The sequence below is a fragment of the Oncorhynchus mykiss genome, chromosome 13 (assembly GCF_057628025.1).
Source record: "Oncorhynchus mykiss isolate SJ-2025 chromosome 13, ASM5762802v1, whole genome shotgun sequence".
NCBI classification, from domain to species: Eukaryota; Metazoa; Chordata; class Actinopteri; order Salmoniformes; family Salmonidae; genus Oncorhynchus; species Oncorhynchus mykiss.
Genome location: NC_143034.1, coordinates 42503039 through 42515702, shown reverse-complemented (window position 1 = coordinate 42515702; position 12664 = coordinate 42503039). Strand labels below are relative to the sequence as shown.

At 43.9% G+C, this 12664-nt stretch overlaps 1 protein-coding gene and 1 long non-coding RNA gene across 3 annotated transcripts in view; one reads left to right on the top strand and one right to left on the bottom strand.

The window, feature by feature from the left end:
* The window catches only part of LOC149978890 (uncharacterized), a 699006-nt gene that overhangs the window by 179784 nt on the left and 506558 nt on the right, over positions 1–12664 (bottom strand). The gene's annotated exons all lie outside the window — the stretch shown is intronic.
* ppp1r9ba (protein phosphatase 1, regulatory subunit 9Ba) overlaps positions 3223–12664 on the top strand; it is a 65071-nt gene continuing 55629 nt past the window's right edge. The window contains exons 1-2 of one of the 2 annotated variants that reach the window (XM_021557541.3): positions 3223–3617; positions 6472–8002. In XM_021557541.3, coding sequence (XP_021413216.2) covers positions 6539–8002 — 1464 coding nt within the window. In that variant the 5' untranslated portion in view covers positions 3223–3617; positions 6472–6538. The remainder of the gene's footprint in view (positions 3618–6471; positions 8003–12664) is intronic. The other variant, XM_021557542.3, reaches the window with a different exon arrangement.

Genomic DNA, 12664 nt, shown 5'->3' with positions numbered 1-12664 from the left:
TTGCTGCGTTGTCTTGGCTGTATTCTTAGGGTCGTTGTCCTGTTGGAAGGTGAACCTTCGCCCCAGTCTGAGTTCCTGAGAGATCTGGAGAAGGTTTTCAACAAGGAACTCTCTGTACTTTGCTCCGTTCATTTTTCCTCGATCCTGACTAGTCTCCCTGTCCCTTCTGCTGAAAACCATTATGACAGCATGATACTGCCACCACCATGCTTCACCGTAGGGATGATGCCAGGTTTCCTCCAGACTTGAAGCTTGGCATTCAGGCCAAAGAGTTCAATCTTGGTTTCATCAGACCAGAGAATCTTGTTTGTCATGGTCTGAGAGTCTTTTAGGTGCCTTTTGGAAAACTCCAAGCGGGCTGTCATGTGCCTTTAACTGAGGAGTGGCTTCTGTCTGGCCACTCTACCATAAAGGCCTAATTGGTAGAGTGCTGCAGAGATGGTTGTCCTTCTGGAAGGAACTCTGGAGCTCTGTCAGACTGACTATTGGGTTCTTGGTCACCTCCCTGGCCAAGGCCCTTCTCCCCCGATTGCTCAGTCTGGCCAGGCGGCCAGCTAGGAAGAACTCTTGGTAGTTCCGAACTTCTTCCATTTAAGAATGACTGTGTTCTTGGAGACCTTCAATGCGGCAGACATTTTTTGGTACCCTTCCCCAGATCTGTGCCTAAGCACAATCCTGTCTCGGAGCTCTACGGACAATTCCTTCGACCGTATGGCTTGGTTTTTGCTCTGACATGCACTGTCAACTGTGGAACCTTATACAGACAAGTGTCAGCCTTTCCAAATCATGTCCAAACAATTGAATGTACCACATGTGGACTCCAGCTAAGTTGTAGAAACATCTCAAGGACGATCAATGGAAACAGGATGCACCTGAGCTCAATTTTGAGTCTCATAGCAAAGGGTTGGAATACTTATGTAAATAAGGTTTTTTATTTTTAATACATTTGCAAAAATATCTAATAACCTGGTGTCACTTTGGCATTATGGGGTATTGTGTGTAGATTGATGAGGAACCATTTAATTTAATATATTTTAGAATAAGGCTGTAACGTAACAAAATGTAGAAAAAGTCAAGGGGTCTGAATACTTCCCGAATGCACTGGTATTGGTATTCTTTCTATAGAGGGTGAGTGAGCAACTCACAATGGTAAGAGCCTATGAAAAGATGCCTATATTTTCGTCTCATAAAAATATCTATAACATGACACTTTCCAAAGTGCCTCCAAGTGCAAACTGATGACTCTATCAATTTATGAACCATAACACAATGACATCCCTCATAGATTACACGTTTGTCTTTAATCCTGCATGTTATTATAATGTTTAGTGGGATAGGCCTGCATTTTAAGAGATGGCTTGGTTTATTCCTCATTTTTCATTCATTTTTACCAGGTTAGTCTCATCGAGATAATAATCAATTTTTCAAAAGAGACCTTAATTAAAATACATTAGGGCTCCTGAGTGGCGCTGTGGTCGAAGGCACTGCATCTCAGTGCCAGAGGTGTGATTACAGACCCTGGATTGATTCCAGGCTGTATCACAACCGGCCATGATTGGGAGTCCCATAGGGCAGCTTACAATTGGCCCAGCGTATTCCGGGTGAGGGTTTGGCCGGGTTAGGCCATCATTGTAAATAAGAATTTGTTCTTAACTGACTTGCCTAGTTAAATAAAGGCAGAAATGTCTAAAGAAGTCCATATGTGCAAGTAGCCTACACTCTGAGAAAAAAATACACTATTTAGAACCTTAAAGGGTTTCCCCATAGGATTCTACATGGAACCTAAAAGAGTTCTACCTGGAACCAAAAATGATTCTACCTGGCCAGTTTTTTCACACAAAACAATGCCACAGATGTCTCAAGTTTTGGGGGAGCATGCAATTTGCATGATGACTGCAGGAATGTCCACCAGAGCTGTTGCTAGAGAATTTAATGTTAATTTGCCTACCAAAAGCCACCTCCAATGTCATTTTAGAGAATTTGGCTGTATGTCCAACCATACTCACAACCGCATATGAGGTATAACCACACGTGGGATAGTCTTAGACCAGCCACACTGACAGCTAATGAAACTGACTAGAATTTATGTCTGTAATAAAGCCCTTTTGTGGGGGAAAAAACGAATTCTGATTGGTTGGGCTGGCTCCCCAGTGGGTGACTGCGCCCCTACACAGTCATGAGAAATCCATAGATTAGGCCCTAATAAAATGATTTCAATTGACTGATTAAAATCGTTGAAATTGTTGCATTTCTATTTTTGTTCAGTATACATCAATGAAGGGTAATGGACACACTTCTAAACAACATATGTTTAATGTAATGAAAAGGCACTTTAACGCCTGTTGCCTATCCGATAAACTGACAAAAGATCTAATTTAGATTAGGCCTTCTTAGACCCCCTAAACCCATAAACGATAAAGAGATTTTTGTTGTAATCTAGGAATAAGGTATTAGGCTCAAAATAAATCCTATTTATCCCAGCATTTAAAAAAAGCAGCTGCCCGTGGCAAATGGTGCTTGCATGGAAGTGGGACATTCTTCTTCAAAGGATTGTTTAAATTTGACTACAAACCAATGAACAGAAACTCGTCACACTTATCACCATCGCATAAACGATCTGACAAAAAAATAATTGCGGGTGGATAATCCTATGATGATGTGTCAAAATGAAAGTGGTGCCATTTGGAGGTGCCACTGGCTGTTGTTACACTGCTGTGCACTGTACACAACACGCAAATAGTAATACAGGCCTAGCGTACCAACCCGTCAAAAATAGTTAATTGTGTTTCTGTCAAATGTGGTGATTGATTTTGAATAGTGAGCATAAACCATTGTTCTTCTTGTGTGATCACAGATTTCCTCACGGGGTCGCTGCCGACAGTCACATTTTTGTTGCATTACCCAAGGAACAGCCTAACAACCAGTATTTGTTTTACCCTTCTTAATGATACCTTTTTTATGATGTGTGTAACGTTTAATTGGTCCATACTTTGATTGAATTTATTTCAGATCGACCTATTTGAAAGTGTAGCTTTTGACATTTCGGTCACCAGCATGCCTAATGGTTTTGCGCAATAAGGGGCTATAAACTTAATTATACATAACAATGTAATTTGTAATTATTTGTGTGCTGAAATGAGTATTTATTTTTTATAGAAACGTCCTTTTAAGTAACGTCGGAGTTCCAGTTCGCCCACACGAGTCGCCGCTCAACTCAATCATAAATCGTGGAGTTGAGTTGAATCGGCTATAAACCCGCAAGTCTAGCAGGTTCAGTGGGCTAATAAATAATCCATAGGCCTAACCGTTCGATTGTTGTCCCGAATTGTTTTGTCGCCAATAGGCCTACGAGTGGCATGTCTCTTACAATATAAAATAGAGGGAATCTAAAAGTCTATTTTGTTTTGCTCTACATCAAGGGTTAAGGTTGCTTGTGATGCCATATGCTGTTGGTGGGGAGGATGGAGGGGAGTGAGTGTGTGTGAGAGAGAGAGAAGGCATCATCAGTTCGCTACGATCGCGGGGGAATCAGAAGCGAAAACAGAACGTGGACACAATGGATTCTCTAATAGACCGATCGTAACTTGAACCAACCTCTGTGAAACACGGTGAGCAAGGTACGGTAACCAAACCTTAGTAAAGACGTAACGACATTTCCTTTTTTGTTGTTGCTTTTATCTTGCTCGTTTTGTAGAGAAAGAGAACTGTTATTCCGACTGCAGAAGATGCAGGAAGCGACATACAGCCATCATGCAAGCGAGGTGTTCGAGGCCCTTCATTTCCGCAGGGTCCTAATGTTTTTGACAACACGTTGTTTTGACGGACGCTCATAGGCTATTTTCGGGGATGTTTAATGAAAGTGTATTCCACAATAAATGTCCTGTGTAAACAGTTTGTTGAGCAGTGCCAGCGTTTAGAGCGAACAGACTAAACTAAAGCGCTCCGTAATCCTAACTGTCTGTCTGCCAGGTAGGCTATTCCTCACAACAAAAACCTATCATAACATGACAGTCCACGATGTGTTCATTTTAGATGCTCCGTTGCACATCAGACAAACTTTGCTACATTTTACAGAGTACCTATTTGGAACTTGTCGTGCTTATTTGGAACAATGTATCGTACCGTTGTTGGACTGTAAACTGAGAAAATGGCTATTTTGTGTCAATATGACGGAATGGTCTATACGCCGAGAATATGAGTCACTGACAAAATAGCATGCTCTATGCCTAAAGAACTACGGGTAGATTGTGTTCGTGTTTTGTAGAGGATGACCTTTTGTGCCATCAATTCATATAGGCTGTTGCAATAGGTTATTCCATTCATGGAAATAGCAACGATCAAATGCGGATATCCGGATTCTCTGTCCGATTTCAATTAGGCCTGATGTTGAATAGATTCTCATCATAAGACAGTAGGCATATTTAAATCCAACTGAAATCATACATGACATGTAGGCTACAGCAGTCTGCATAACATAGGCCTATGTGTAGTGGTAGCAGGATACTGTGCTCTCTTTGTAAATCAAATTAGAAAAGTGTTAATATACAATAACAGGAAGCTGGATCAATGCAGTGCTGCTGATTGAAGAATTAAGGCATTGTGGCTGGTATTTGCATAATCCAGCCTGATATATTTTACATGATTTGCAACAACAATTAGGCATGTTTATTCTATTACATGGTCTGAGTTACAGTATATATACAAAAGTATGTGGAAACCTTTCAAATTAGTGGATTTGGCAATTCACACCCATTGCTGACAGGTGTATACAATCGGGCACACAACCATGCAATCTTCATAGACAAACATTGGCAGTAAAATGGCCTTACTGAAGAGCTCGGTGACTTTCAACTTGGCACCGTCAGTTAGTCAAATTTCTGCCCTGCTAGAGCTGCGCCGGTCAACTGTAGGTGCTGTTATTGTGAAGTGGAAACGTCTAGGAGCAACAACGGCTCAGCAGTGAAGTGGTAGGCCACACAAGCTCACAGATCTAAAGCGCATAGCGCGTAAAAATCGCCTGTCCTTGATTGCAACACTCATTACCGAGTACCAAACTGCCACGTCAGCACAATAACTGTTTGTCAGGAGCTTAATGAAATGGGTTTCCATGGTGGAGCAGCCACACACAAGCGTCAGATCACCATGTGCAATTCCAAGCGTCGGCTGGAGTGGTGTAAAGCTCGCTGCCATTGGACTCTGGAGCAGTGGAAACACATTCTTTGGAGTGATGAATCACGTTTCACCATCTGACAGTCTGAGGAATGAATCTGGGTTTCGCGGATGCCAGGAGAACACTACCTGCCCCAATGCATAGTGCCAACTGAAAAGTTTGGTGGAGGAGGAATGATGGTCTGGGGCTATTTTTCATGGTTCGGGCTTAGATGAAAGGTCATCTTAACGCTACAACATACAATTACATTCTAAACGATTCTGTGCTTCCAACTTTATGTCAACAGTTTGGGGAAGGCCCTTTCCAGTTTCAGCATGACAAAGAGAGGTCCATACAAAAATGTTTTGTCGAGATCACTGTGGAAGAACTTGACTGGCCTGCACAGAGCCCTGACCTCAATCCCATCTAACACCTTTGGTATGAATTGGAACGCCGACTGCGAGACAAGCCTAATCGCCCAACATTAGTGCCCAACCTCACTAATGCTCTTGTGGCTGAACGGAAGCAAGTACCCGCAGCAATGTTCCAACATCTAGTGGAAAGCCTTCCCAGAAGAGTGGAGGCTGTTATAACAGCAAAGGGGGGACCAACTCCATATTAATGCCCATGATTTTGGAATGAAATGTTTGACGAGCAGGTGTCCATATACTGTTGGTTAAATAGTGTATTTGAGTTAGCTTAAAGACATTGGATTTGTATTCCTCTCTCAGCCAGACTCGTGGCTCTGATTGCATGAATGAGGATTATTGTAATACAGTTAACTTTAAAGAGGTGTCTTTCTACTTTGCAGCAGCTTTTGCTGTCGGTGGTGAGACCTGAAATCTTAAGGCAGCTGATAAAAATCCTAGCGATCAAATTATATAATGACTAAGGGACACAGCAAAAGTTGGATTTCTGCCGGGCCTACTCCAATTTGCAATCTGGTGTTATTGTTGTAAACCCTAGACTAGTCATATAATGTATATCTCATATCCTTCACTGCAATTCTCCTTAAGTGTAGGTGAATAGATAGGGGATTTTCTGTGCCCAAGACTGTTCCCTATTTACGTCAGAGTAAACTTCCCTCATACCCACGTGTGTAGCTTTTTATTTTTTCTCTAACTTCCTCCTATTCAAGCCTCTATCCATCCTTCCCTTCCTCTCTCGTGTGCAGAATTGCTATCTCCCTTTGGTTTTCACTAACCCACTCTCTCTTCCCCACTATCGCTCAATGTGGTCCTTGCATTTGTGTCTGTCTACCCCATGTGCAGGCAGACGCCCTCAGGTGAAATTTAGTGGTTTTGTTTGTTTCTCTCATCCAGGGGGAGGAAGACAGACAGAGGAGCTATGCTGTTACTTCCAAGTCTCAGTGGCTCAGTTTGATTAACCATGATGAAGACTGAACCCCCATCGGCGGGCAGTGCCAGCTCCACCCTCCGGAGCCCGTCCCCCCACAGGAACGCCTACGAGGCGGGCATCCAGGCTCTGAAGCAGGCCCACGACGCTCTGAACAATGCCGCCAATGGGGACGACGCTGCCAAGGATGGCAAGCCGCCGCGGCCTACCGGCAGAGGGCGCCGCCAGTACGGCTCTAATGTCCACCGCATCAAGAACATGTTCATGCAAATGCAGTCACCTGGCGACGAGGACGACCCGTCCAAGGCCAATGACCAGGCGGTGCGGCTGTCCCTGCCCAGGGCCAGCAGCCTCAACGAAGATGTGAACCACAGCGCCCTGCTCAAGCTGGGCGCCACGGTCTCCGAGCGTGTCAACCGCTTTGACCCCAAGGGCGGCAAAGTTGGTGGGTCCCGAGGGGCATCAGCAGGGTACTCCAAGCTGCAGGAGACGAGGAAGATCTTCGAGCAGCGCCAGCTGCAGGAGAAGCAGTCGGCCACCAACCGCATCCTGCTCAAGAAGGAGCGTCCGGTTTCGTCCGCTGTCCAGGACAGCCGGCTGGACGTGGTAGTGCGCTTCAATGGCAGCACGGAGTCTCTGGACTGCCTGGATACGGTAGGGGGAGCTGGTGAGGCAGTGTCGCCCACCGTAAGCCAGCTTAGCGCCGTCTTCGAGAAGGGGGACCTGAGGAACAACCTGCACCGGCCCTCCTCCACGTCCCCGTTGCCCTCCCGAGAAGAAAGCCCCACTCCGGTAAAAACAGCAGAATGCCTCAACTCCAAAATCATCGCCAGGAAGGTGCAAGTCTTGCCCCCAGGCAGTCAGGGGGATGGGAGCAGCCAACACTTGGACCAGGAGGGTTCCCCCAGAAGCCCCAGGAACAGAGCAGCTCTCCGAAACGATGACGGCTCCTCAGGAAGTACACAAACAGGAGATAGGACCTCTTCTGCTTCTACCGAAGCCAAGTCTGAGAGGGAGAGAGGGAAGGAAGCCAGGGGCTCAAGTACAGGAGGCGGGCCTAGCAGAGAACCCATACCCAGGGACCAGGAGGACTCCTCCGCACCCGAGGCAGGGAGCCGGCTGGTGCAGGCCGAGGTCCATGCCTCACTGGAAAATGGAGAGGCCCCTGGGGGCCCCAGCAACCTGGCAGGGCGCCAGGAGGGAGAGAGGGGACACAGGGAGGAGCCTGGGGAGGGGCCCCAGTGTGAGGGACAGGAAGAGGATGGCCTGGAGGAGGAGTCTCGTAAGGATGAGTACTCGGAGGGCGACCTGGTGGACATCAGCGCGTACAGCGGCATCGGAGAGGACTCCGGCGGCAGCCAGCTGGATGAGGATGAGGAGGAGGAAGATGAGCCTTACGAGCCAGAGTCGAGCTGCTCTGAGGTCCCGGGACTGCCTGCCGAGGAGGAAGCACCGCCGGAGAACAGGAAGATCTGCTTTAGCACTGGACCAATAAAGGTGAGTCTGGTTCAGGTGGGTAGAAATTACGAACAGTTTATCAAGAGATGATAAGGGAAGAGACATCAATGCTGGTCTGAAGTGGAGATCAGAAGATGTCTGTAGTGGTAGACCATTATTTCTACCTGTAGGCATAGTACTTGAGTAGTTTTAATATTTGTTTTACAGTAGTATTCAGAAGACTATGCTGTCTGATTAATTTGTGTAGAAGCCATAGTAGTGGTTGGTTGATACTGCCCCATTTTTTCCCCACATTGGCCTATTTTCTCTACACTGACACAATTGAATGACTTAGCATTTCCTGTATTGGTGAAAACAACTTGTGAAAGCCTGTGCAAAGGTCAGCATCCACATGCTTCCTTCCATCTTCAAATCAAATGTTATTACGCTACTAACAGTGAAATGCTTACTTACAGGCTGACTACACCGCTTGCGTCGCGAATAAATGTAGAAATCTATATTATTCAATTATTGCAACATCTTACGCGCCAACGAGCGTCTGCTTTGCCAAGGGCTAAAGTAGAAGTCAGTTCTATTTGTGACGCAGATCATGGTGCAAGTCCTGCCTCTCCCATCCGTTCATTGGTTTATAGAAGCAGATACCCACGTGCCATCTCCTCATTGGTTATATCCATGTGGGTGACTGAAAGACGAACAAGGTAGGTGGCGGCAATGCACCTAATTTATGAAAGTTGCCAATCGCATAAAAAGTCAAGAGAAGAAAAGTTAGCTAGCAACAGCAGGCTAGCTAAATAGGACAAATTAGCTAGAAAGTGCAAGCAAGCTAGCTAAATTGCCATAAATGTTAAATGCTTTTCGACCTGTCCCCAAATTAATATAATTGGTTCAGAGTTTGTTTTGATATTTTAACCTGCGTGTCGTGATCGCGTTTGATGTGGGGGGACAAAATACATTTATGCACGATGGCGCACGTGCGCAGACAGTTTGGGTTCCGTGTTAGGGGCCCTTTCCAACAATGCAGAGAAAGAAAATAGAGAAATAATAAAGTAAAACATATAATAGATACACAATGAGTAACAATAACTTGGCTATATACAGTTGAAGTCGGAAGTTTACATACACCTTAACCAAATACATTTAAACTCAGTTTTTCACAATTCCTGACATTTAATCCTAGTAAAAATCACTTGTCTTAGGTCAGTTAGGATCACCACTTTATTTTAAGAATGTGTAATGTCAGAATAATACTAGAGCGAATGATTTATTTAACCTTTTATTTATTTCATCACATTCCCAGTGGGTCAGAAGTTTACATGCATTCAATTATTATTTGGTAGCATTGCCTTTAAATTGTTAAACTTGGGTCAAATGTTTGGAGTAGCCTTCCACAACCTTCCCACAATAAGTTGGGTGAATTTTGGCCCATTCCTCCTGACCGAGTTGGTGTAACTGAGTCATGTTTGTAGGCCTCCTTGCTCGCACACGCTTTTTCAGTTCTACCTGCAAATTTTCCATAGGATTGAGGTCAGGACTTTGTTTTGGCCATTCCAATACCTTGACTTTGTTGTCCTTAACTTTGGAAGTATGCTTGGGGTCATTGTCCTTTTGGAAGACCCATTTGCGACCAAGCTTTAACTTCCTGACTGATGTTGAGATGTTGCTTCAATATATCCACATAATATATGTGGATAGAACGGCTGCGTGGTCCCACGGTGTTGTTCCTCCTGCCTTGACACCAGACGGGTTCATCATTCCATAGCTTAATTCCTCTGAGATCTGTATGTTATATCATGGTATCTCAAAAAAGCTGGCCGTAGAACATTTATTTTTTTTAATTCCTAATGCTGACTGCTGCTCCAATGATATGTAATTTCCTGACAGGTATAGACCAGGTGTTCTCATGGGCTTCAGTCTGAACCACAACTACATTGTTTACATAAAATGTAGGTAGGTAGAGATTAGCTCTAGGCTACTGCATGTTGTCATTATGAAATGTCAGATGGTTATGCCAATGGCCTTTCTCTCCTGTCCCTTGGTGACTTGCCATTAAATGCCACCAGCAGGTAGTGTGGATTTCATCTCCCCACCATGCACAGCATGATAACCAACCGGGCAGCCACCATATATATCACTGTAACGATATGTTATGTGAGAGGGATTTTCAGTAGCAATTTTTGCCTTTTAAAATATATCTTCACCTCTTCTCAGTCAGTGAGTGTCTGAGATTTCATGATTGTGATTAGGGCACAATAGATTTGCAGCACAGCCTTGTAATCCTGGTAAAGGATTGACTGCTTCGCAGTAGGCCACCCTTAAGCACAGCCGCTTGTGACACGTGTAGTGGCATGCCATGACTTTGCTGTCACAGCAAGCAGTATCCCTTTATTCCTCAGTGGAGGAGGATAGAGCGCTATCATATAGGCTAGTCCATCCGTGTAGAGTGGAGGGTTTGATTTTGTTAAGTCTACTAGACCACCTATCTCTGCATAGCCATTGCTGTTGCCCTTTTGAATGTTACACTGAATTGATCTGACCTGTGCAAGAACAGATGACGACAGTTCAGCATCTTAATAAGTGTCCTTTCTGACCTATCGACCCTGTTATGATGTTACGGCTTTAACTCAACCAAGGGTGTGGCTTAACCATGGGAGTTCATTCTGCGGTCAGCTTCCATTGTTGATAAACTGTGCTGGTAATGAGTGTCTTGTTTTGTCTGCAGTAGTGCCTGATACTTACGCATATTCCTGTACCATGGGTGACTGACTGACTCCCTCTCTTAGCCAAGGTGAGGGCACTCCGTGAAGGGAATTAATTTCAGTTAGGCGTTCAGCAGTCCATGGGGATGACTTGTTGAATCGCCCGTGTTGTCCTTTTTGCATAGATAAGGACAGAACAGGCAGGTCCATTCTCCTCTGTCAGCTCCAGAGTTTCTGGGTCACTGGAGGTCTGCATCCCAAATTGCACCATATTCCCTAGATAGTGCACTGACCTGGTCAAAAGTAGTGCACTATAACAAATTAAATTCAGACATTGGCCTCATTACGGAAAAAAAATGCCATCATTGATGCATTTAATCATCATTTGATTTCAGCGGGTATCTCTTTGAAATAACTACCTGTAAGCCTATTCACAATGATATTGGGCTGGATGCTGATTGGGGAAACTTGCTGAATGATCAGAGAAATTATAGTCAAAGCTTTTCTTTTAGGCTATTTACAGAAAAGAAAGTCCTGGATGTTTTTCTAGCAATAGACAACAAGAAATCCACAGGGGCCGACCAATTGGAACCTGGGCTGCTTAAGTGTGCAGCGCCCATCATTGTTGGCTCAAACCCACTTTTAAATTGGATTTTTATTGTTGTCAGGAAATATTCCAAAAGTATGGAAATCAGCTCTTGTTCTGCCACTCCATAAGGGCGGGGATAGTAGTGATCTTAATCATTATTGCCCCATTTCAAGGCTTCCTTGTCTAGTTAAGATTCTTGAATCCTTGGTAAATGTACAACTTTGCAATTTTTTTTAACTGAGAAATGTATTTACGAATTGTAGTACTATTACAGCAACCATATTAGTTAATGATATTCTCAATGCTTCAGACACTAAAATTAAATGTGCTGCTTTGTTTGTGGACCTGCCCAAAGATTTTGATACTGTTGATCATGCTAATTTATTGAATAAGTTGTCCTCAATAGGCCTGAGCTCTGACGCCTGTTCATGGTTTCATGACTATCTTAGTGACAGAACTCAGGCTATCGTGATTAATGGGACTAAGTCTGAATTTCTTGATGTACATAAAGGTGTACCACAGGGGTCCATTTTGGGACCTGTTCTCTTCACTATTTATATAAACACCATTGGTCAATCTGTACTTTTAAAAAAAAACGTAATCTATATGCGGATGATACTATATTATCTGTGCTGTTGACCCGACTGTTGATCTGGCATTTTCAAAACTACAGTCAGATTTTATAGCTATGATTGAAAACTTAATATGGGCAAAACTAAATACATGTTGTTTTTAATCTGAAACATTCTTACGAGAGTTTAACTACATGTTCCCTCGTTAGATGGTTCTCCAATCGAATGTGTTCCCGCATTTCGATTGATATGGATTTTACTTTTTTTTTTAAACGTATAGATGAGCTGGTTAAGAAGATGAGATTTAAAGTTGTCTTTTTTTACAGAAACAGATTGTGCCTTTCTCTAAACTGTAGGAGGCAGACTATTTAGTCAACCTTTTTTATCTGTTCTTGATTATGGTGATATCATTTATCAAAGTTCAGCTGCTACTACTCTTAACCTGTTCAGGCCTGCCTTTGCTTTTTCTTCTCAGTGGTTGATTATTTAGATTTTTCAGACTGATATGGCATTCATACCTCAATGACAGTGAAAGCACTGTAATATGACATGCAAACTTAATATATGCTCCATCTCTTCCTCTAAGCAGGCAAGCTGTCACTCTTATCAGACACAATTTTTACTTTCCATGGTGGAGAGCTGAGAATAAACACCAAGTCCCTCTGCATTTAGGGCATGCTAGCCCCTGCACTTTCTCTTTCTCCCTCTCTCTGTTTGTCTGTGTCAGCTGGCTGGCAGTACATTCCTTCAGTCCCCTATGTTATACCACCCTGCATCCCACTGCTGGCTTGCCTCTGAAACTAAGCAGGGTTGGTCCCTGTCAGTCCCTGGATGGGAGACCAGA